The sequence below is a fragment of the Haemorhous mexicanus genome, chromosome 2 (assembly GCF_027477595.1).
Source record: "Haemorhous mexicanus isolate bHaeMex1 chromosome 2, bHaeMex1.pri, whole genome shotgun sequence".
NCBI lineage: Eukaryota > Metazoa > Chordata > Aves > Passeriformes > Fringillidae > Haemorhous > Haemorhous mexicanus.
The window spans coordinates 94,419,429-94,441,949 of NC_082342.1; the positions used below are offsets into that span (position 1 = coordinate 94,419,429).

The 22,521-nt window shown below is 45.1% G+C and overlaps 1 protein-coding gene across 2 annotated transcripts; it reads left to right on the forward strand.

Moving 5' to 3' along the window:
* The first annotated feature begins 352 nt into the window (after window positions 1–352).
* ECRG4 (ECRG4 augurin precursor) lies at window positions 353–20,668 on the forward strand. 2 transcript variants are annotated; one of them, XM_059839583.1, is made up of 5 exons: window positions 353–528; window positions 14,813–14,937; window positions 15,607–15,654; window positions 18,090–18,250; window positions 20,284–20,668. In XM_059839583.1, exons 2-5 carry the CDS (start codon window positions 14,850–14,852, stop codon window positions 20,443–20,445), a joined length of 459 nt encoding a protein of 152 aa, XP_059695566.1. In that variant the 5' UTR covers window positions 353–528; window positions 14,813–14,849; the 3' UTR covers window positions 20,446–20,668. The 2 variants fall into 2 exon arrangements, with proteins under 2 accessions (XP_059695566.1, XP_059695565.1); XM_059839582.1 differs by lacking the exon at window positions 353–528 and having other exon boundaries at window positions 14,754–14,937.
* Window positions 20,669–22,521: the final 1,853 nt, after the last annotated feature.

Here is a 22,521-nt window from a genome sequence, read left to right on the forward strand (position 1 = left end):
CTGGTCATGCCTTTGACCTCTGCCCTCCTGCTGACTCCAGGTGTGCTGTCCCTCTTGTGTCTCAGCTCTACTGTACCAACACATGCTATTCCCAGCACCTGCAAGGAATTAAAGATCACTAAAATGCTCCCTGGAGCTGGGCGCTCATCGTACAGTACAGCTGACACAAAAGCTGAAATTCCTTTCACATGAGAACATGGGCACATCTGCTTGCAATCATCTTCCTCCAGGCAGCCGGCCTGATCAAGGAGAAATGTGACTCTCCACACTTGGTCCAAGGAGGGCTGGGTAGACGCCTCCAGCCAAGGGGCTGGATTTGGGAGAGGCAGAATAAACACGCCTTTCACGCCCGGCATCCCCACCAGCCCCGTGGCTCCCGCGCTCCCAGCCTTGGTCGCTTCTTGCCCTGCTTGCAGGAGGCAAGGCATGCTGAAATAAAGAGAAACTTGTTTTGCGTCAGGAAAGGTCGTTTCTTCTGGCCAGGCATTCCCACCCTGGGAAGGAGACAGGAAGCATATTGCATTAAAGGTAAACTGATAAAATATTTGTCTGCTGGAAGAAGGGGAGGAATGTCAAAAACGTGTCAGTGTTCTTTAGAAAAAATTATTGCGGCATCTTACTCCTTCCCTGACAACAGCTGTGGGGTGTCATAAAGAAATGTTTTAGCCTTCAGTGATGTGTAGCCTCATGCAGGGCATTTTCCTTGCTGGAAGGATGCTCTTTGTCTGCCTGTGCACGCCTGTGTGTGTACACACTGGGGTGTGAATGCATGCTCTGCAGAGGAGGAAATGACTGAAAGTATTAGAAGTGAGTGCACATAGAGGGGATATTAGCAGAGTCTCTGGGAAATCTAATGTTTGTTTGTTGTTACTTTCTTTGTTGCAGCTGACCAATGAGAAAACAACTAAAAAAAATCACTTTGATGAAATGTGCAGTTTGTAACGCAGATGTCTTATGGTTTGTGTACTTCTGTAGATTTGTCACATTCCACGTTAAAACTTGCTTTTCATGCTGCTACACAAGAGGACTGAAGAAATAATGTATAGGTACAATTAAGGATGCCATGTTTGGGAAATAAAGGGAGAGTATTTGCAACAAAAGCAAGCTTGACAATTGAGTGGCTCAGCTTCACTGATTCCTGAAATAAAGCTGAAGGCAGCAGCCAGAGGGTACTTTTACTCTTCAAATCTGACATCAGTTAACAGGTTTGCCCCACCTCCTCAGGCTGGATTTTACTCATAGTCCAGATAGCCTGAAGACTTGAGCCAGTTTTGCAGAAGACATTAAAAACTCAGTGATGCAGCTGTAGCTGCAGTGCTCCAAGGGCACACACATCCCACTCCAGCCACAGCATCCCTACAGCTGGACTGATTCAAATGGTCAGAAGTGACAGCTCACCACAATCCTGCAGGAAAATGCTGTGCTGCAGGCTGGGCAAGAGGACCTGGAGCAAGGCAGCCTGCTCTGTGTGTGCTGTTTGGAGGCATGTGGTTAAATCAGGCAAGGGCTGCTCCTAAACTCTTTGAATTGAATTCTTACTAAGACCTCCTAAGGTCTTGGTTTCAGCCAAGCTATATTCTTGGCCTCAAACAAGTGCCTAATAAAGAAGACAGTTCTCATGAACAAGTCTTACTTCGGACTTTTTTAAGAATCTGTCTTGTTTAGGGAAGTTTTGGTAGGGTGAAATAAAACCATCTCTTAATAAAATGATGGACAGATAATGTGTTTTTTAAAAAATGGCATGCAGAGGTTCTGCATATTTTACCATTGCAGTTTATTCACATACATTCATGGACACCTGTAGAGTTTTAAGGTGACTGTAGAATGATCTGTGCTAGACCGTGAAAATTCAAAGGGAAACATCTGTCATTAAAAAACAATAGGAAAAAGCATTTATTTAGCACAGGCTGAAATACAGAAATGTTTTGCATGCTGTGTTTGGCTTGATTTACTATAGGGAAGACTTAATGATATAAAGAAGCATTGTCTGTAAGACACTGTGTGGGGTCTGCTGTTTTCTGGGGCTTCTCACGCGAATGTTCATTTGGGTGTTCCAACACACTGACACTCTGTAATAAATCCACCAGGGCATTTTTAGAGGCTTCATACTCAATGTATTTTTTTAATACGGCTTCATTCCCTGTGAATACTAATGTGGATATATAGAGATGAGAAGCTTTCCGATGACAGACAGATGGGATGCCTTTAAGGCTGTGTCAGAGGCCTCTGAAAATATTGATTGCCAAGTGTGGTTACTGAGAAAAGATGCTGAAACCTTTGGAATTGAACAGTTAACAGATTGTGCATCAAACCTGGATTTTCAGTTACAGGAAGGATCAGCCCTGACGTCAGTCCTTCCCTGTGGCAGCCATTAAATCTGATGGTTGGATCTCAGTGTAGCTATGGCAAAATGCACATCTGTGTTACTCTGCTGTGTGAAGGCTGTGCTTGCAGAGAATATTCTTACCACTCACCACTCAGATTTCGTCCTCAGCAGGAGGCACAAGCACAAGTCGTTAACTTTGGGGAGTAAATGGAATTTGTCAAGGCCTTGTAAAATCACTCGTGCCTGTTGGCCTTTCTAATGTTACACCAGTGCCCTTTGCCCCTCTGCCTCTTACTTGCAGCCTCTCTGCTGCTTGTAGTGCTGTCATCAGCCACCAACCTTTTTCAGGTATTGCCTGAAGCCACTGCTGAACAATTGATGGGAAAACAATATTGGTTAGGTTGGAGGAAAGATGGCTTCAGATGGCATTTTTGTATAAATTTGGAGAAATCTATTTTATAGGAGACTTGTGAATGTACAAACTCTGCACTACTACCTGTCTTCTCCTTCCTTTCACATCCAAGAGAGGTGCATTGATTTTAAGGCTAGATGACATCACTCTGGGCTGACCACATGCATAATTCAGGTCCTCTGACATCCCTGTATAAAGTAATATTTCAGGATCAAGAAGAGTACCTGTGACAGAGACTGTCTTTTGACAAGGAGAAGAAAACCTCTCCTTGATTAAGAAAGATCCACACAGTCCAAGACAATTCTTTAGAAGTTGTTCCATTATTGTTAGCATCCATCTGATGTTTCCCCTTAGACTCTGAGCCCATTACACATCCAATTAGGTTTAAAGCGCTTCAGAAGGGAGGCTGCTCCACTACCTGCACATGCATTGTCCATGCACAAAATTTAAACATCAGTAAGCAAAATACATATGTTTTGTAAATGCAGTTGTTCTTGTCATAAACTCAGCCTCAGATCATTTGGGACAATTTGTTCCTGAAGCTGCCCATATAGTAGGGGAGGGAATAGGAAGATACATTTTCCAACATATTTGCTATGCAGAAAATGTGCTCAGATCTTTGATTAATATTCTTAGTGTGTACTGCTTATTTACATATAAGAGTTTAGTCCTCTGTAATGAAAATAAAGGATATTTAAACGAAAATGCATGATATTTAAGTGGAGACTGGAGTCGAATAGGAGAGAGACAGTTTGGATGAAATAATAAGAGTTGGAATTTGTTCATTATGAAACCAAAATGAAGGTATTTTGTCAGCCTTTGTTTTAATCTGTTTCTTTTTTTAGTCTTGCCTGGAGTTGCCTGTGCGCTCACAAGGAAATCAATCTGTGCCTTGTGCAGTGGGATCTCTCCATGGCTAGGGACACTGATTGATTGCTTCATATATTGAGACTGTAGGTTTGATGGGAATTCTATAGGAATGGTGACAGCAGTGGAGATTTGAGGGTTTTGGCTTCTTTACTGAAATACATACCTTACAACGTGTGTTCTTTCTTATCAGATAAAAAGTCCTCTCTCCACTCTGTATTTCTCTCTTCTTTGTGCTATGTATTTCTTGTCTTTTTTTTGTATTTCTCTCCTTCCTCTTCAAATATCTCAGTATGCATTGTTTTAAGAACAAAATAAAATTAGTAAGTCATGTAAGATCAGTATTATGGAAAAGCTTTTCCGTGGACTTATTTAGTGGCTTTGTAATGATTCAGTGATTTGGTTGTATTTGATGGGGGTTTTTTAAAGTGTAAAATAATTGTTCATTACATGGCCAACTCAAACCCCATGACAAAAATTTCATATGAAATTATCAAGGGTAAAGGATTGGCTTTACTAAACCCAAGGACAACTATTGTATTTAAATTAGCAGAACCACAACTTTTCTTATCCAAGTGCCTAAATTTTGCACAGCAGCTGGCCAGGCCCAGTCTCTGAAAATTGTGGTCCCAGAATGGGTATGGTGTTCTTCAAAGTATGACTGATCTGTCATTTTCTCTTAATTGAAAAAAAAAAAAACAAAAAAATAACAGCAGAAAGCTTCCTATCTGTTCCTATCTCCTCCCTGCTGTCCAGCAAAGCATTGGAGTCATGGTCCCTGGAGGTTTTCAAAGGATGCATGGATTTGGCACTTAGAGACATGGTTTAGTGGTGAACTCAGCAGTGGAAGGTTTGTTGTTGGACTCCATGGTCTTGAAGCTCTTTCCCTTCTAAATGTTTCTATGGTACAGTGATCTTACCATGTCTGGTTAGCAAGTGATTATCTACAACAGAAATTCAGAAAGAACTTTTTCATAGAAAGGTAACACACTGGAATGGACTCCCTAGGGAGATAGTGGAGTCACCATCCCTGGGAGTGTTCAAGAAACAACTAGACGTGGCACTGCATGCCATGGTTTAGTTGACCACACGGTGATTGTTCAGTGGTTGGACCTGCTGACCTTGGAGGTCTTTTCCAGCCTAAATGATTCTATCTGATTACCAACATCAAAGTTATATTGTTGTCCCTACATCTACATTATTCAACATAAAAATTACAAGTTTAAGTGACCATCTTTAAGATGTTTCTATTCCAGTTGTAAGTTAGTAAAAATAAACAGTCTAATACCACAGTGTGGCCTCCCCCAATCTATCATAAAGTCATTACTGTGCCAGTGTCATTTCTGTAAGGTTAAAGAAATCCTCAAAGGTTTGTCTGGGTGTTTACTCACTGCTGTATGGCTAAACCCTAACGTGGACTCACACATGAGAGAAAGAGATTGGTGGCATCAGGGCATCAGGGCATTACCCAGCTCAGGTCGTCCTCAATTCCAAATACCATTCAGGAATATGTACTACACTTGCAGCCCATTTTAACAAATAATTACCAGGTAAAAGCATCTTGGAATTGTAGCCATTAGGTGGTAACATTTCCTAATAAAAAGACAATCACTGTCCTTCACTCAGGAACAGTATTTCAGATCTGCCATGCAGGATGTGAAAATGTGTAAAACCAGGGCAAGGCTCCTCAAAGCAAAAATCACTGGGGTCCTCTTTGAAATAAAAAAGGAGTCAGACACACAGATTTGTAATGGCAGACCTTGAGAGAGGAGGAGGCGAAAGAATTTTGTGTTGGTTTTGGTAAAGGTAAGTGATTGAATTGCTCATTCCTACTTGAAGAATTACATGCTCAGAATTCCTCTCTCTAAAGCTGATTAACTTTCAGATTAAAGTTGATATCTGGTCTGGCCCAGAAACTGAGTGATCTGACCAAAACCATGGCTGTCTTGCCTCCCAGGATATTTTGATGGGAGGGAAACAACATGCTACATAGATGGCAGCATCTTATCTCCAGGGCAAAAGAGCATCTATGCCAGTGCCTCAAGGAGTGAGCCAGGACTCCAGAGGCCTCTCTACACTGACGAGTGCAGGCAGGCTCTTCTGCTTGGTTGATGGAGACCCACATGGGTTCAGGAGTTGTGCAGCACCTACCAGCACCAGGAGAGATGATGTGAGCTTGGTCAGGCCCCATGCTGTGATTTGGGATCAGAGACCAGCAGCCTTCCTTTCTGCTGCTCACCAAACACAGGCCCAGGAGAGCAGAGATGGGGATGGAATGAACACCTTTCCAGTGGAGCCATGTTTCTGTATAACAGTGTTTTGTGAGATCCAGGCATAGAGTGGGATTTAATCTTTCTGAGATAAATGGGATTCCTTGGGGCACTTGTGATTAAAAATGCATGTGTGCATGAATACTTGCAGGGTGTGTGCCTAAATGGTCACAACAGGCAAAAAACCTTCCCTCAAATTTCCACAGCTCTCAGCCACCCACCCTTTGAAGTCACTGGCATCCAGGGACAGCTGGATGCAGTGGGGCTTCATGGGGGAAGATTAAAGATGTCACTATCTCTTACTCAGCAGCAGCACAGAGACAGTACAGAGTGTGCATTCTCCTGGAAACAAACTGAACTGTAAATCAGAGAGGTAATCCAACATCAGATGGGCAGAAGCACGGGCTTGTTCACAGGCAGGGCATTGGTGGAACTGGGAAGCACAGATATAAAGCAGAGCCAGCAAGAGCGGCCACAGAGCAGATCAAGAGGGGTGTAAGGTCATGTGTGTTAAAGCCAGGAAGACAAGTGAGGTTTCTGCTCTAATAACCTGAGAATCATGCTCCAAGATGTGATGCACTGCATGTTCCTAAGGCTCCCAAGGGCTCGTTTTTGGCCCGAGGAGAGAGCAGTCACCTGCCCTCTGCTGCAGGGGACTGCTGTATTTTGTGTTTTGAGTTTTTGGGCAGACATTTTGCATCCCGCGGGCCTGCCTCAGGCAGGCTGGCAGTGCTGCTGGAAACTGCAGCCCATGTGATCCCTACCTGCCTGAGAAGGCAGGCAGGGGAAAGCAGGTTGTTTTGTTAATGCTGAAAATGCCTGGCACACTCCAGGCAATGTTCCCTCTCCTCTGCTTTGAAACGTGGGGTTCAGCAGCAGCTCTCTGGGGTGGCAGCAGCTCTCTGGGATGTCCCCCTTTTCCTTCCCCACGAAATTGCACACGCTTTCTCCCATTTCAGATAAAACCCACATACTTTTACAGTGCGTGCTCAGCAGGCACGTGCTGTGTCTTGCAGGTCTCTGAGGCTCGTGGCTGTGCTGGTGAGAGGCAGTGGAGGTGCACAGGGCTTGCCCTGCTGCCCAGGCTGCCCGGCATTGCTGTGGCTCCTGGTGCTGTGGGGACTGAGGCACAGGGAGGGAACCATGCACAGACCTATTACAGGTCACTGTCACTGTCTCAGGTCTTTGCTCCTCAGGAGGCAAACCTGTTCTGCTAATGAACTTCCCTGCACAGGCTGAAATCCACTCTGGAACATGCCCACATTTTAACTGCTGTCATTGCTAAGATTTAGGATTTTTGAGATTTTGCATTTTCTAATCTTTGAGTAGGTGCAGCTTGTTTATTAGGTGAGTCTGGGATTTTTTTGGTTTTTTCAGGGTTTTTTTATGAGAGTGTGTGTACATTCTGGATGTGAATAATAAAATAAGGTAACGGACACAAGTAAAATATTGCTCAGAAATAGGAAGCATAGAAACAAAGTATCCCAAATGACAGCAGTAAAGGAAAGAATAATTTGAATTAAATCAGGCCATGTCAGAAAGGCAGGTATTAATGTACTACAGTCCCTCTCCATCTCCTTTCCTGTTAAATCTGAGATACAGGCTTTCTATATGCTTCCAGGTTTATTCTAAAAATATGCTGGAGGCAGTGGAAGAGAAAAAGGAGAAGGATTTCTCAGAGAGAATGTTTTTATCCTTCTGTGGAAAGGAAGCAGCCATGATCTGATAAGGCTGCTGAACTAATCTGCTTCTCACTGTGCTTATCACCAGAGCAGTAAGGTAAATTCTGCAGTGAGGGCAGCAAAGTCAGTCAGTGAAGGGAGGAGGATGGACAGACCAACAGACACCATTTCTTACCTGGCAGGCTCAGACAGAAGCTGAGAAAAATATCAGCAGTAGCCAAGCAGGAGAAAAACAATACCAATAACTTTATTTTAACTATTTTCTATGGAAAATATGAGCTCTAATATTTATTACTAAAATGGACCAAAAAAATAATTCAAACCGTTGAGATGCAATGGCTGAAATGTGTCCCAAACCATGTGCCAAGGACAATGAGACTCACAGCTGACAACAAATAAATTTTTCCTAAAGAAACGATGTTTGCTCTGGGTCTTGGGGCTGGTCCTCTCACTGTCAGGATATCTCTGTGGGGGCAGTGGAAGAAATAGTATGAAACTCAAAATATTTTGGAAAGAACTGACTGATGATTTAAATATTCTTCCTTCTGTTTGGAAGGAAAACATGGCTCCTGCAGTTTTCTTGGAACAGGCTGCAGAAAATGATTTGGAGTGCCAAGTGCCTCTACCCTAAGGCAAGGAACCTGGACAATATGGCTGGGAGATTTATGGAAACCTTATTAGCAGAAAGTAATAATTTTCTGGGTGTTAGGAACACTGTTCAGTGCTGCCATGTTCTTGATCAAATGGATCACTTTAGTGGATTGTTAAATCTACACATGCTTGTTTTTAAAAGATGAAGTGTCATCTCCTGCACTTCCTGGCCAATTTCCAATTTAGCTCTTTGCCTATCAAGTTATGATCACATTGAGCCTCATTATTTTATCCTAAGTCTCATTATATTTGGTGGGGGGATTTTCTTGGAAATCCAACTTTGGGAGTCCTGTGATTATATAAGCATTTAATCTACACTGTGTTTAAGAACATTACTGTGTTGAAACACTTAAAATCATGAATCCTAATAAAGAAAGAAGGGAAAGAAACCAAGATCAATCTTTTTAGTGTGTTTTTTGTTGTTCTTGGAATTACTTAATATCCTTGAATAGCCATTACTGGTACTATCTCTTACATTTTAATGAAAAAACCACACTTCTTTCAACAGCTACTGTGATGAGAGGCAAAAACAGGCATCTCTTCTATTCAGTGATCTCTTTGTACAAAATTTTAGGCAAAATGTAGAATATTAAATATAGTCATAATAGTAAAACACTTTAATTAACTCTAAGTGTTAATAAGTTAAAATAAGTGTTAAAATAAGTGTTTCTAAACACTTCAGGATGCTTTGAGCAAGAGATTACACTCTCCCCCACCCTCGCCCCCCAAAAAAGAGCTACCAGAATTTCTTCAGTAAGCTCCTTGCCTTGCTCCTGCCTGGATATTCTTGAAGTCAGGTTCAGAGTGGTTTCCACTGGATTGCTCCCAATTTTTCGCCTCAGGCTTGCAAGACCATAGTCTTCAGTCTAACCCCATGCTAGGAAAGTAATGAACCCACCAGTTCTATCCTGCTATCCCGCTGCAGGCTTCCTTCCAATTCATGGTCTTTGTTATGCTGAGGGGCTTGATGGAGTTTACACCATGTGTGAAAGGGGCCCTGCTCACTGCTCCTCATTCCAGAGTTGTCTGGGGAACAGCCCTGCTGACAGCATTAATTAACATCTTTCAACAAAATTTCGACATCAAGGGTCTACTACTGTCACCAGTGGTGAGGAAAGATATTTAACCAAATGACATCATTGGTGCAGACTTTCTTACCTAATGCCCTTGAGAATGCTTCCAGCAGAGATCTTCCAGCACTGGTGTGCCAATGGAGACAAATCAAGCCCTAAAACCAACTTAAACACCTCCATACACAAAATCACAGAATCACTAGGATGGGAGAGACCTTCAAGGTCATCGAGTCCAACCCATGCCCTAACACCTCAATTAAACCGTGGCACCAAGTGCCACATCCAGTCTTTTTTTAAACACATCCAGGGATGATGACTCCACCACCTTCCTGGGCAGACAACTCCAGTACTTTATCACTCTTTCTGCAAAAAACTTTTCCCTAATAGCCAACCTGTATTTCCCTTGGTGCAGCTTAAGGCTGTGTCCTCTCGTTCTGTCAGCTGCTGCCTAGAGAAAGAGACCAACCCCCACCTGACTACAGCCACCTTTCAGGGAGTTGTAGAGAGTGATAAGGCCACCCCTGAGTCTCCTTTTCTCCCGGCTAAACACCCCCAGCTCCCTCAGTTGTTTTTCACAGGGCTTGTGTTCCAAGCCCCTCACCAACCTTGCTGCTCTCCTCTGGATGCACTCCAGTGTCTCAATGTCCTTCCCAAACTGAGGGGCCAGAACTGGACACAGCACTCAAAGCGTGGCCTCACCAGTGCCCAGTGCAGGGCAAGGATGACCTCCCTGCTCCTGCTGGCCCCACTGTTCCTGATGCAGGCCAGGATGCCTTTGGCCTTCTTGGCCACCAGGGCACACTGCTGGCTCATGTTCAGCCGGCTGTCAGTACCCCCAGGTCCTTTTCCACCTGGGCACTGTCCAGCCACACCCTCCCCAGCCTGTAACATTGCAGGGGGTTGTTGTGGCCAAAATGCAGGACTCAGCACTTGGACTTATTAAACTTCATCCCATTGGACTCTGCCCATCCATCCAACCATTCCAGGTCTCTCTGCAGAGCCCTCCTACCTTCCAACAGATTGACACATGCTCCCAGCTTGGTGTCATCCACAAACTTACTAATGAAAGACTCAATCCCCTCATCCATGTCATCAATAAACATATTAAACACATCTGGCCCCAGCACAGACCCCTGAGGGACACCACTGCTGACTGGCCCCAGCTGGATGCAGCATCACTCACCACCACTCTCTAGGCCTGGCCATCCAGCCAGTTCTGAACCCAGCCACGAGTGCTCCTGCCCAAGCAATGGGCTACCAGCTTTTCCAGGAGTGTGTTGTGGGAGACAGTGCCAAAGGCCTTGCTGGAGTCCAAATAGACAACATCCACAGACTTTGCTGCATCCTCCCAGCAGGTCACTTGGTCATAAAAGATCAGGTTGGTCAAACACAACTTACCCCTCCTAAACCCATGCTGACTGGCTCTGATACCCAGGCCATCCCATAAGTTACTTGTGATGACACTTAATATAAACTGTTCCATTGCCTTACCCAGTACTGAAGTCAGGCTAACGGGTCTATAACTGCCAGGATCCTCCTTCCCACCCTTTTGTGAATGGGTGTCACATTGGCCACCTTCCAGTCATCTGGAACCTCATCAGTGTGCCAGGACTGTTGGTAAGTGATGGAGAGCGGCTTCACAAGCTCATCTGCCAGCTCCCTCTTCACCCTGCAATGGATCCCATCTGGTCCCATGGATTTATGAACATCCAAGTGGCTCAGCAGTTCTCTGACTGCCTCCTCCTGGATAACAGGGTGACCATTCTGCCCCCTGACACCATCTGCCAGCCTAAGAGGACACCTGTCCTGGGAACAAGACATCTTCCCACTAAAGACCGAGGCAAAGAAGGCATTAAGCACTACCACCTTTTCCTCACCTGCAGTTACTAAGTTCCCTCCCATCCAGTAGAGAATGAAGGTTGGTCTTACCCTTCCTTTTGCCATTAATATAGTTGTAAAAAATTTTTTATTATCTTTTACAAGCGTTGCCAAATGAAGTTCCAACCGGGCTTTGGCCTCTCTAATTTTTTCCTGCATGCCCTCGCAACCCCCTTAAATATTTCCTGAGACACCTGATCCTCCTTCCAAAGGTGATACATACTCTTTTTATCTCTAAGTTCCTTCAAAACCTCGTTGCCCATCCAGGCTGGACATATGCCTCATCAGCTCATCTTTTGGCACACAGGGAAAGTCTGTTCCTGTGCTCTCAAGACCTCTGTTTTAAAGCACGTCCACCTTTCCTGAACTCCTTTGTTTTTAAGGGCTTCTTCCCAAGGAACTCTCTGAATAAAGTCTCCTAAACAGGCCAAAGTCTGCCCTCCGGAAGTCCAATGTAAGAGTCCTATGGATGTTCCTCCTGATTTCACCAAGTATCAAGAACTCTATAATTTCATGGTCACTTGCCCCAAGTAGCCTCCAACCACCACATCTCCCACCAGCCCACCTCTACTTGCAAACATCAGGTCTAACCTAGTCCCTCCTTTGGTGGGCTCAGTCACCAGCTGTGACAAAAAGTTGTCATCCACATACGCTAAGAACCTCCTGGGCTGCCTCTTTTCTGCTGTGTTTAAGTTCCCAGCAGGTGTCTGGCAGGTTAAAGTCACCTACAAGAAGAACAAGGACTGGTGATCCTGGTGATGCTGAAGAAAGGGAGGTTTTAAAGAGAGCAGTGTCACTGCTGATGGAGAGATTCCAGGAAAACACTGCAGTATTCCTGCTGTACACAGAGCAACTGTGGCTTTTCATGGTAAATAACAGAAAGGGGTACTGCAGACATGTCAATAAACTTGGATATTCACTGGGGAGTAAATACTTGGAACAACAATGCAGTAGTTGCAAGCTCAGCAGAAAAATACGTGTCTTACTACAATACTTGGGCAACCCTGCCTTAAGTCCTTATAACAACCTGAAAAGAAATAGAGATTGCTACTGGGAAAACATCAGTCACCTTTCACCTTGCCTTTGAAAAGAAGGGCTATTATGCTTTTTTTTACTTCATGTCAAAAACTTCAGTCCCCTGAACTGAGAAAGTGACCTCTTCTCGAAGACACTGCACTCACTTTAAACCTGAGGGTTATAGTCTTCTGTCAATCCCTTCTTCCATCACTAGAGCAATGAATTTCTACAATAACCTTGTACTTGAGTCAATCCTTTCTCTGGGTTTCACAAGATTGCATTTTATCCCAGCAGTTTCTTGAGTCATCGTGGTGTATCTAGTATCCAGAAGAGGTTCTGTGCTTTGTGTTTCCTTGGCTGAGAGGCACAAAGCACCTGAAGTTCTGCAGAGCCCCAGCTCCCACACAAGGCTTCTTACAAGCCAACCAGCTGAACAAAACACCCTTTGCCATTGCCAGTATAGCAATAAACCATGAATATTCATGAATTATTGCCCTGGTTTTATAAATTAACTCCATCACAGCTTTTCCATGTAGCCTTGCATATGTGCTCTTCACTTCTGTCCCTTCTAGCTATATTCTGCAAATAGCTATCCCAAAAGCTCTGGTGGTTTTAGCAAACAGGCTGTCAGCATTAACCTGATGAAAGAGTGCATTGATTCGGGAGAAGGGGCCTTTGCTCCAACACATGGTGTTGTCTGCTGACACTTGAACCACTGGGCTACAGGGAAAAAACACTCAAAAACAGTGACAGAAAAGACAAGTTCTGGTTCACATTTGCATGGGAGTAGAGCTGGGACCCAGCGTCCTATGGAAGTGCTTCCATCGTGGGGATCAGGAGGGTGCTGCTCCCTCCGTCTCTCTCTCCCTGTGGGAAGATGTGGCTCCTGCAGAGAGCAAAAGGCCCTTTGTGTGGAGCTGTTGTTTGACACTGCCACTTGAACTGGGGTAATAGAATCACAGAATGGTTTGGGTTGGGAGTGACATTAAAGATGATATCATTCCAACCCCTCCCCACCATGAGCAGGGGCACCTTCCCAAAGACCAGGCTGCTCAGATAGCCCCATCCAACCTGGCCTTGAACACTTCCAGGGATGGGGCACCCAGAACTTCTCTGGGCAAGCAGTTCCAGGGTCTAACTACCCTCACAGTAAAGAATTCCTTCCTAATATCTAAATGAAAACTCTTTCAGTTTGAAGCCCTCATCCCTTGTCCTACCACTTCATGATCTTGGAACGAGTCTTTACAAAAATGATGAGCATAGATGCCTGAGCTTTAGCTCAGAGGTGCTGAGGGATGAAGGGCAGCAAGGGAAAAGTTTTGAGTGCAAATTCAAATGATTTTTTTTTCAGAAGAGGAAGTATGTGCAGGGAAAACAGGAAGGATTTCCTGAAGCAGTGTTCAGGCTGGGGCTGGGACACTGCTGAGGGACCAACCCACTCTGGTGATTCTTCTGCATTTTACAGTGAGTGGTGAAGCCAGCCACGGGGTCTGGTCCCACTCCCACGATCTGCTGTGCCTGCCTGTGTTCCACATCTCATCACAGGGAGTTGCCACTGCACAGCTCCCCCATCATGCACTCGTGGCTGTGTGTATATACACACATACATATTCAATGTACATATTTATATACAACTGCAATATAGAGTATGCACTCTGTGTGTGTGTGTGTGTGTATTCATCTGCAACTGATCTGGAACCATCCTTCTATCACAGAGCCAAGGCCCCAGCACCTGCCAGATTTCTCACAAGTAGTTTACAGAGGGGCCCTGGCTCTCCCTTGCTCTGTGCTGGCACAGGTTCAGCAGGAGGTGAGATGCTCATTATGGTCTCCTGAGTGTGTGGGACTCTGCTCTGAGGGAAGAGAGAGGTTTGTGTCTTAGATGGGTAAGGAATTCATTGGGAATTCATCTGGGGTGTTTCTGGCATCTGCAGAGGAAGGAACTGATAGAAGATTAATTCATGAAGGGAAGGTTTAAGTCCAAATTAGGAAAAGGCAAGAGTAAGTTTAGGCACCATTAGAGTTATGGAACTGCCGAGCAAGGGCTCTTAGTTTGTGAGTATGCCTTTTGGTCCCTGAGTTCTTACAATAAACTAAAACTGTCCATATGTAGAAAAACAATTTTTCCAAATTAGTTTTTAAAGCTAATCAGCTAAAATGCATTCTGATTTTCTGTGGGTTTGGGTGGTGGGAGGAGGGGAGACAGAAAATCCTGAACTAAGTCACCTTTGGTTGATTCTGTTTAGTCTTTCCCTCTGGACAATCTCTCCATTTCCATGCACTGTCACAAGGATCTGACAAACTGGGTTTATATCGGGAGCAATGTGAAATGACACGCTACAGCCATTTAAATTCTTTTTAAACTCTCCTGTCAGAAAAGCCTGCATAAACCGCTGAAAGGTCTTTACCAGTTTCACCGGATCGAGTAGGTGTAACTCCAACAAAAAAGTGCTTCTGGGAAGTGGCCGAGCGGCGGGTGGGAGCCTGGAGCCGCGGCGCTCGGGGCGCGGGGTGCGGAGAGCCCCGGCCCGGCCGCCTCCCGCCCCGCCCCGCCCGGCGGACGGGCCCTTCCCTCCGCTCCGCTCCGCTCCTCGTCCCGCCCTCCACCTCCATCCCCTCCGTCTCCTCCCGCACAGGTGGGACTCCTCTCCTCTCCTCGCCGGCCCTGCCGCGATGCCGCCGCCGTGTCCCCGCGGGGCCCTGCCCGGGGCCTCCCTCCTCCTCCTCTTCCTCCTGCTCCCGCTGCTCTGCGCGGCGCCCGGTGAGTGAGCGCGGCGTGCGGGATGCGGGACACGGGGAAAGCCTAACCTGGCACCTGGGGAGCGGGAAAAAACCTTCTCCTAGCATCCCGCGTGGGTGAGAGCCTTCGGGCGCTCCAAGCCTTGTGCGAGTTGGGCATCTCTTTAAAAAGGCGCTTCTTTGCCGGGGACTGAAGCACTTCGGAACAGCCGAGCGCTGGCAGGTCTCCCGTTGCGCTGCCGGTCTGGGGATCAGCAGGATGACAGCTTCGATGTGCTTTGGGGCAGGATGCCAGGCACAATTTTGGAGCACTCTGATTGTTAGCACAGCCCTCACCCAGTGAATAGGGGCTTTCAGCATTATCGTGCTGCTCTGGGTGCTGGTACTGGCACCAACTGCAGTTTTCTGATGAAAAATATAATAATTTACTTGGTGAAGAAGGCCATTATAGGGTTTCCCTTGCCAAGAGAGCTGGGGAGAAGATGCTGGAGCGTCAGAAGCTTCCCTGCAGTGTATATTGCATTCAAGTGTGGAATGGGGAACAAAGAGAGCAAGTTTCTGCTTCACCTCTTGAACTGGAACTATGACAGAAGTACTTCTGGCAGATTTTGAGAAATAAACTTCTGTTGTGGTTGCTATTGTTGTTATTTCCTTCTCAGTAGATGTATCTATTTTATTTTTATTTGTCTAGATGTTTCAAGGGGAAATAAGCTTAAACTGATGCTCCAGAAACGAGAAGGTGAGTGAAGAGACAGCAAAGTGCTTTCCCTTGTTTTTCCTCGGAGTCAGTTGCTGGCAGTCGAAGCTGTCAATGAGCTGTCCCTGTACCTCCAGCTCCAGGAGTGCAGAGGGAGCAGGAGGCTATAAGCACAGGGCCACTCTCACTGTGGGCCACACCAAAACCTCCTGCTCAGGCAGAGCCTCTGCCTGCATATCTGGTTGGGATGGTGGCTCTGCTTACCACAGCTCCCTCTGAACTCCGGGATTCCCAGCCTCAGGCATGCTGCCTTTTGCTCTGCACAGAGCACAGCACCGGCATTCTCCAGTGTGTGCATGGCAGACGTGGCATTTATCTATTTGGGGCAGTCACAAACTTTTCCAAGGAATGCATGGAAATACTGCTGGCTCAGGCACAGGGAAGAATATGTGCAAACCTGGCTTGCTTATGATGCCTTGACTTGTTCTTTTTGTCTCCTTGGCCCCACGTGTGCTTCCTTTTTGGAAGACTGCTCTGTTAAAGGAAAGATGATGGCCAAAGGCCCAGCAGTCAGAAGCATGGAATGGCTTGCTGGATGAGGGAAGGTGGTGGAAACAATGCCAGCTGGGAACAAGCTGCACCACACAGCAGATGAAACATCCCAGAAGTTTTGGCCACCTCTCCTCAGCCTGCTCTATGGCTGAAGCAAAGAATTTCTACCCTCACAGAGGGGACTTCCACTTCCTGCCAGGCTTTCTAATTTTGTTCTGGGGTTTTTTTCTGGCCTCACTCCACACCTCTTGCCAGAACTAAATATATATCCCACCCACCTCTATTTTCCTTGTGTGTGGGTTCCTTATGTTACCATTCTGCAGGGCTTGTGTGAAGATAGGAGTGACCTTCCTGCACCACAGCAGTGGCCACTTGTTTGTTCAGGTCCCCTGGGGAGAGGGACTGCCTGGGGAGGGCTCTTGGGCATGCAGACAACATGGCTTAGATCAGGAAGAACTGCAAAACTGATCATGGAGGGAATATGCAGCCTTTTTAATTCCAGCCTTGCTCCCCTTTTCTGGTTGATTTCTAAAGCGAGCAGGCCAAGCACACAGTACTGCTTCCCTTGCTGGCAGTGTCCCTTGTGTCCCAGCTCATCCATGGGACATTTGCTTAGCTGTCCCTCCCAGCAATAATACTCAGCTCAAGCTCATGGTGAGTTATCAGTTTCCAGCTCATCATTGCAGGACAGCCTACTGTTTCCCACTTACTGCAACAACTCATCTACCACTTTTATCTTCAGAATCTCCTTCTCTCTGCAGTCCTTTGCCTTCCTCTGTGAGTCTGCCCAGCTCCTGTTTCAGTGCTTTTCTTCACATCTCCACTTGACTTCCCTGTCTACCCCAGTCTCTTCCCTCACCTCCACCCATGCTCCTGATTTTTCCCTCATTGAAATGAACCATCTGAAGGCAAGACTTCTCCTACTCCTACACACTTCTTGTTTCACAGCCAGGTCAATACCATGTGTTATCATTTCCATGAGCGGCCAGGGGCTGGCCAGTCACAGAACCACAGAACTGTCAGATCAGGAAAGATCTCTAAGTTTAAGTCCAGCAGAGCCACACTCACCACTAAACCATGTCCCCAAAAACTTTTGTTTTTTGAACACTTCTGGAATGGCAAGTCCCACCACTTCCCTAGGCAGTTTGTTCTAAAGCTTGACCACTCTTAAGTGAAGGACTTTTTCCTAACATCCAAGCTAAACCTTCTGTGGCACAACTTGAGGCCATTTCTTCTCATCCTACTTAGTCCTCTCATCCATGTCTTTGGGAGCTGCATCGATTCCTCCAGCAGCCACAGCACGCTGCTCTCAGGCATGGAGCAAGCCAGATGGCACATCTGGGTCTGGCAGGTTGAGGGCATTTCCATGCATCCCTCATGTAGGTTGCTATGAAAACCTGATGGGCTTTTATTTTCAGGCATACAGGGCATTTAGTAGCACTCATCTAAATGCTACGTTTTTACACATCAGATTTAAAAAATCTATCTTTTTAAGTGTTTCTTTCTGCACTATAATATGTTAGCAGTGTTTCTCCAGCTTCCTTAGTCATTCTAACTTCACTTCTCTTCTTCAACCCAGTTTCTGCAACTGTAGAACTTAGGGCCAGTCTCCTGCTCTCTCCTGAAAACACAAACACATAGTGTATGTGCTTATTGAATGTGGGTGTTTTTATTTAAATTCCTCAGCTGCTGTACTTAGGCTCAGAAATACTCTTCAAGAAACCAGGAGAATGAGGGTAGCAGAGAAATCCTATTACATTGGTGATTCCTGGGTTTAATGCTGTTACTCTGCTACAGGCATTGCACTGGCAAGCCCAAAAGTAATGGCATGATGTGAGAATCATTTTCTTCCTTGCTGCAAGCAGTACACTTCAAGCTGACCAAAAATTTCCTGGCATGCCTTTTGTGGGGGGGATTAATTTCAGCCTCTCCTGCTGCTGTGAAGCCGGAGGTGTCAGTGAAAGAAACGGCAGCCAAGGAGTTCCTGAGCAGCCTGAGACGCCAGAGGCGCCAGCTGTGGGACAGGAGCCAGCCTGACGTGCAGCAGTGGTACCAGCAGTTCCTGTACCTGGGCTTCGATGAGCAGGTCAGTGAAAGAAATGGAGAGGCCTTACAAAAAAAGAATAGGCAGGAACAGAACAAGGAGGATTGGGTTTAAATGAAAAAAAAAAAAAAGAAGAGATTTAGATTAGATATTAGGAAGAAATAATACTGGAACAAGTGTCTCAGAGAAGTGGTTGATGCCCCATTCCTCTGAGTGTTGAAGGCCAGGTCTGATGGGGTGTTGAGCAACCTGGTCTAGTAGAAGGGGTCCCTGTTCAGAATTCTTCTTTAAAGTGGCAAATGTCACACAGAAATATAACCTCTGTTATGTGTTAGAGATCCTTGAATTACTTTATTAATAGAAAAAAATTACATTAAGGTCTTGTATGGAGTTCCTCCCTGCTATCAAACTTAAGCTTAATAAATTGCAACTGGACATATGAACAAAGTTTGCTGTGGGGAATAGGTGGCCACACTCAAAGCAATCAATCCTATTTCAGGAAGGTAATTTCCTGTCAGCCTCAATCTGATCAGCTTTTAAACATGAGAACTCCACACCAAGCTGGCTGTGACTGGCACTCCTCAGTGAATGGCACTGACATTATGCACCCAATGCACACTTGTGCCTCCACAGAGTGGGCAGCTCCTGACCATCATGAACACTGTCAGCTGTGCCTCCACTCTATATGTGAAGGGAAAACCTTTGGATAATATTCAGTCAGCCTCCCTTCAAATGAGAAGGACACATTTTTTAAAAATACTGTATTTGTAAAAACACTGTAGTGGAATCAAACTCTACACAAAGCTCTACTTAAATAGATGCTGGAATTGGGCAAAAAAGTGTGTTTGGTTGCAGTCCCATGTGTAGAATAATTTCTGCTTTTAATAAGAGATAAAAATAGTTATAGATGTTGAATTCTTGGCTTCTGTCAGCCATATGAATATGTTTAATGAGATTGCATTGGCACAGGGAAGCTGGAGTACATTTTAAAGCTTCGTGCTATGTGGATTGCTTGGAAGATGAATGCACTCATTTTCAAAGCTGCAACAATTAGAAAAATAATCCTTTGCTTGAGCTGAAATAATGAAGGGTACTTTTTTTCTAAATTCTCCTGGATATTATATGGGTAAAAGTCACTTCTCAACAGCATGGCTACATCCCCCTTCACTTACAGAAATAGGAAAAATAGGAAAAGTGGTTTTATACACCGGAATCTGAAGGCTGGGGGAAAATACCAAAAGGAATAAGGGCAAACCATGCAGATAAAGTGATTTCTCCTCTGAGTTCCTGTATGCATTTCAAAAACCAAAATGAGGCCTGTTGTGGGATACAATGAATCTACTTAGTAGGTTTTCTTGAGTATTAAGACACAGTCTTAACAATGAAATAACTGTTTGTTCCAGCAAAGGACTTGGTCCATACTTATCAATTGTGTATTCGCAAAACTCTTTTTTTTTTCCCCCAAATCTCAGCCAAAAATATTTCCAAAGAGTCATTCAGATGGAAAGGCTTTGACTTGGCAAGTATTTGATATCCTTGCACACTATTTTTCCTCTGCTGTTGTGAGCAGAACTGAAGTGCTTATTGCATTTCCATAGCTGGAAGGCTGCATTGTACCTCTGTTTTTACCTGTGAGAGGTGGGAGAGAGAGAGATCAGACAGAAAGCAAAAGCCTGTTGCACCCCAGCCAGGGACATTGCAACTAAAGGCACATGGCAAGGGAGAACTAAACCTTTGGGTTTTTAGCTGTAAAATATTGACATAATTCCACACTCCACCATTGACAAGGTAATAGAAATACTAGAGGTGCTTAGTGCACATTTTGGATGAAGGTGCTCTCAGTTTAAGCACTTTGCAGTGTCGGGGTGTGTGGGGCTGGGTCCAGAGTGGGGCTAGGCAGGACAACTCCTGCACACAGGATCCTGATAATCCCACAGGTACGAGTCACAAAACCCCTTAGATGGAACGATTTCATTTATGACAAATTTCTGAAGGAGGCTCTTGCACCACTTCTGTTTCATCTCATCACTGTAGTTTCAGGCTGGAAAGAAAACGCTCTCTTTTTTTTCTGGCAGAAATTCGAAGATGACATCTCCTACTGGACAAACTTGGGGCGTGCTCGTAATGAGTACTACGGGGGGTACTACCAGCACCACTACGATGAAGATGCTCCGATTGGCCCCCGAGACCCACACGCCTTCAGGCACGGGGCAGGCGTCAACTACGACGATTACTAATGCCATTAACCCTACTGCAGCTGCTGCCTGTGGGGCTGCACTGGGCGAGGCTGAGCCCTCCCTCAGTCAGGATGACCCTGCTTTTTCTTCTATTCGTGTCAAACAGCAAGAGTAAAGGAACTGCCAGACTTTGATGAAAGCCACATGACTTTTTTAAACTATCATTACTTAGTAGTTCACTATATATAAAAAGTGTTATAGAAATAAAGCTTTTTTTTGATAATATGGTTGCCATTATTTAGTAGACTTCATAACAGCAAGTCTAATTCCAACTGTATTACTACAGATTCCTTTTTAAAGGGCTTTTTCTCTTGCTGTCCTACAATCAATTGCAAAATTACATTATATCATCTACTTTGACATATAGAATACATAATATTAGCCAGTACATTTAAGATGTACCTTCCCATTCACATTTCTATTAACAAATGAATCCAATTTTTCTTGGGAGAAAAGGAAAGAAAAAAAGGTTTCCTGTCAATCAAAGTGCTGCTCTGTTGCCTCCTCTGCCATTTCCATACCCACAGCGTGCAGCCCTCCGAGTCTGACATGGCACTTCTGCAGCTCCTGTTGGGTCAAGGACAGATACTCACAAAAGCTAAATTGAGTGCACATGAGGCTTGCCTACCTACCAAGCCTGTGAAGGGATCCTCCAGGGAACAGGCTCAAGGCAGGAGCCTGACTTCAGCAGTAATTGCTGAGGCACAGAGCATCCAACCTGAGCGGCCCCAACCCCTCCCAGGCACGATAACCCAAAGGTTATCTTTGCTGAATACTCCCCTTTGTGTCCATTCCACTTAGCATCAAGCTTTCAGCCTGGCTCAAAACAGGGAATAAAACAACAAAGTAAGCTATTTAAAATTAAGTTAGTGTCAGACAGCATTCAACACAATCCCCTGACATCATAATTTCCTACTGCAAAATTCCCTCCACCCCAATTCAGACTGAAACATGCACATTAAGCTGAGCATCAAAGACCAGGCATCTGTTAGTGAAACACAGTGGATTAAAGGGGGATTGGTGGGGATTGTTAAGAGTCCCAAAACACAACCAATTTTTGTATCACCGCAACATCAGCTTGGGAGGGAGATTTCAGCTGTCAGGGGCTTCAGGAAGAGCTGGGCAGAGGAAAGCACCGCTGGCATTCGACAAATGGACTGGGAAGGGACAGGTGAGGAAGGTTGGCTTCCCTGACTTCTGGAACTGAAGAATCAGGATAAAGTGAGATAAAATGTGTTCTACCAACTGTAGCAGTCAGAGAAGACAGCATGGATGCTTTAGCTGTCTCTCATCTAAAGCTTACAAAAAATTTCCAAAGCATGGATGATGGTAACACCATTCTTTATGCTTCACTACTTTCTTAACTCTGAGTGTATTTCCTAATCTTTACTTCAAGCCCTGTTGTGTGATGGACTGGTGTCTAGGAGATGCAGCCCAGCACTACACAGCTTCCTGCAGGAACACTTCCCAGGAGATAGCTCTTTGCTGAGGGAGCCAAACTCAACATGTTGGTCACTTCTCTGCACACACAGATCCACGCTGGCCTAACATGCTCCAAACCCTCAGCCTTCCCTAGGCTTAATCTCAGCAGAATCCTTAAGCCAGTTTAACTGGTCTAGACTGGTGTGTTTCCAGAATCCTTGCCAGTTTAACTGGTTTAAACTGGTGTGTTTCCTTGGTAGAAGAGCCTTTATTCCAAATACGGAATAATCCCGTTCTGAGTCAAGCACAGACTTTTTTGCACAGTTGGAAAACACCTACTCCTAGAAGAATACTTTCATTTTGTATATTATCCAGAAAGTGCACTGAATTTGGCAACATTTGAACCATGCTGGTAATTTCCATCATTTCCCAGAATTTACAATTGAGAATTCAGACCAGCTGAAAAAGGAAGAATAAAAAAAGTGCTGTAAATAAAGACCATCCATCCCTCCCTAGGCCTTTGTAAACTCTGTCCATTCCTGCAAGCTGACTCAGTCTAGCAGCTTTCTGTGCCTTGCAGGCTCACAACCAAATCTATGGTCTCTGTCTTCTGAATTTTCTAAGAGGAAAAAAAAATCTTTTCCATTATATCGT

What these genes read in the sequence shown, in the direction of transcription:
- ECRG4 (XM_059839583.1), top strand. Translation starts at nt 14,850, where the DNA reads ATGCCGCCGCCGTGTCCCCGCGGGGCCCTGCCCGGGGCCTCCCTCCTC. An exon ending in GCTGCTCTGCGCGGCGCCCG is followed by an intron (nt 14,938 to 15,606) that starts GTGAGTGAGCGC and finishes TTATTTGTCTAG; the next exon opens with ATGTTTCAAGGGGAAATAAG. An exon ending in GATGCTCCAGAAACGAGAAG is followed by an intron (nt 15,655 to 18,089) that starts GTGAGTGAAGAG and finishes GATTAATTTCAG; the next exon opens with CCTCTCCTGCTGCTGTGAAG.